This window comes from Propithecus coquereli, unplaced genomic scaffold (assembly GCF_000956105.1).
Source record: "Propithecus coquereli isolate 6110/MARCELLA unplaced genomic scaffold, Pcoq_1.0 Scaffold29, whole genome shotgun sequence".
Taxonomy (NCBI): Eukaryota; Metazoa; Chordata; class Mammalia; order Primates; family Indriidae; genus Propithecus; species Propithecus coquereli.
The window spans coordinates 8,225,499-8,227,088 of NW_012148507.1; the positions used below are offsets into that span (position 1 = coordinate 8,225,499).

A 1,590-nucleotide genomic window follows, 5' to 3' on the forward strand; every position below is an offset into this window, starting at 1 on the left:
AGGTGTTGGATATCCTCAATACCCTGATTTGATTATTACACATTGTATGCATGAATCAAAATGCCACATGTACCCAATAAATATGTATGAATATTATGTATTAACAACAAAAAAAGATAGCAAGTTCAAGTTGAAGAAGTTGGAAAGTTTTTCACAGATAAAAAATATACTTCCATGTATACACTTCATATCAAGCTAAAGAGCAAGGGTAACAGAAAGAGAAAAGAATTTTGAGATATTCAATGTAAGCGAGCATAAAGCAATAATGCTTTTTAAAAAAATTTTATCAGGTCCATCTGGTAGAGTTGAATTACAAGAACTCAAGAAAGAAGATAGGGTCTCCCACTAAAGTATCATTTATTACTAATAGAGATAAAGCAACACTCGCAGAAATGTTACTGTGAACTAGATTTTAACACACACGATAGATCTCATGTTTCGTTCACAGAAGAAAAAAAGAGGGCAGTGATAACATGACTTACTTAAGCTGGAGCACTTGGTCTTCCATCAAAGAAATAAGAGGAGAGATGACGATGCCAATCTTGCCAACATAAACAGGTGGATACTGGAAGCACAAACTCTTTCCATATCCTTGCAATAAAAGTAGAAATAAAAATAAACCCTTAATACTTTACTTTCTTCTTACAATGTATTTGTATGGCGGAATTGGCATTACTAATATGCTATCTTACTAAAAGCTAATTCATGCATAAATTTGAGCATCTAGGCTCTGTTTACACTCTTCTATATTTTACACCATTTGTATTTTAAGAGTTTAATGAAAGATTAAGCATTTGAAACACTTTAAGTTTTATTTTTTAAAGGATTAGGTTATTTGCTTAAGTACAACTTACCAGTTGCCATGACAACAACATTATCTCTTCTTTCCTCCAATACTGAATGAATCACTTTCCACTGAACCCTCAAAGGTAAAAAGCAAAAAGCTATTTTGTTTTATTAATAAGAAACCCAGGTACAAGTCAGAATCCATTTAACTTTTTCACTCCCACTAATAGAATTTCCTTTACATTTCTGAGCTTCACATATAAACAAGTACAAACTCTGAAACTTTAAAGCAAAGAATCCCATTTGATCAACCTTCCATTCAAGCCAACAACTAGGAGTTTCCATTTGGTATATGTATGAAATCTCCCTACATATATCTAAAGTATAAAATAAATTCCAAGCTTCATACTAGATATCCAAAAAAGTCGATGCTTTAAAATAAATAAGAGAAATGCTCCAGAGAAAAGGGAAATGAGTGAACTTTGGGAGGCGATGATAATAATGCTCTACATCTTGATAAGAATGTAGTTACATGGGTACATGCACATATACTTAAGATTTTATTACTCTTTTATGCAAATTTTATATCAAAGAAAAAAACTGTAAATAAGATTTAACTCTAGTTAATAATTTAATGCTAAAGTCCCTAGGGGGAAGTGTAACAATGTCCTCAGTTGACCCTGAGATGCACTTTTAAACTTCAGTGGATCAATGGATGGAGAGATGGGTACGTGAGACAAAGCAAGTATAGTAAAACGTTAACGAGTACATCGAGGAGGTGGGTATACAGGCATGCACAGAAAA

General features: G+C 32.6%; 1 protein-coding gene across 1 annotated transcript in view; it reads right to left on the reverse strand.

The window, feature by feature from the left end:
- WRN (Werner syndrome, RecQ helicase-like) overlaps positions 1-1,590 on the reverse strand; it is a 142,863-nt gene that overhangs the window by 115,998 nt on the left and 25,275 nt on the right. The window contains 2 exon segments of the mRNA XM_012648552.1: positions 447-591; positions 855-944. Of these exon segments, the coding sequence (XP_012504006.1) occupies positions 447-591; positions 855-944 (235 nt within the window).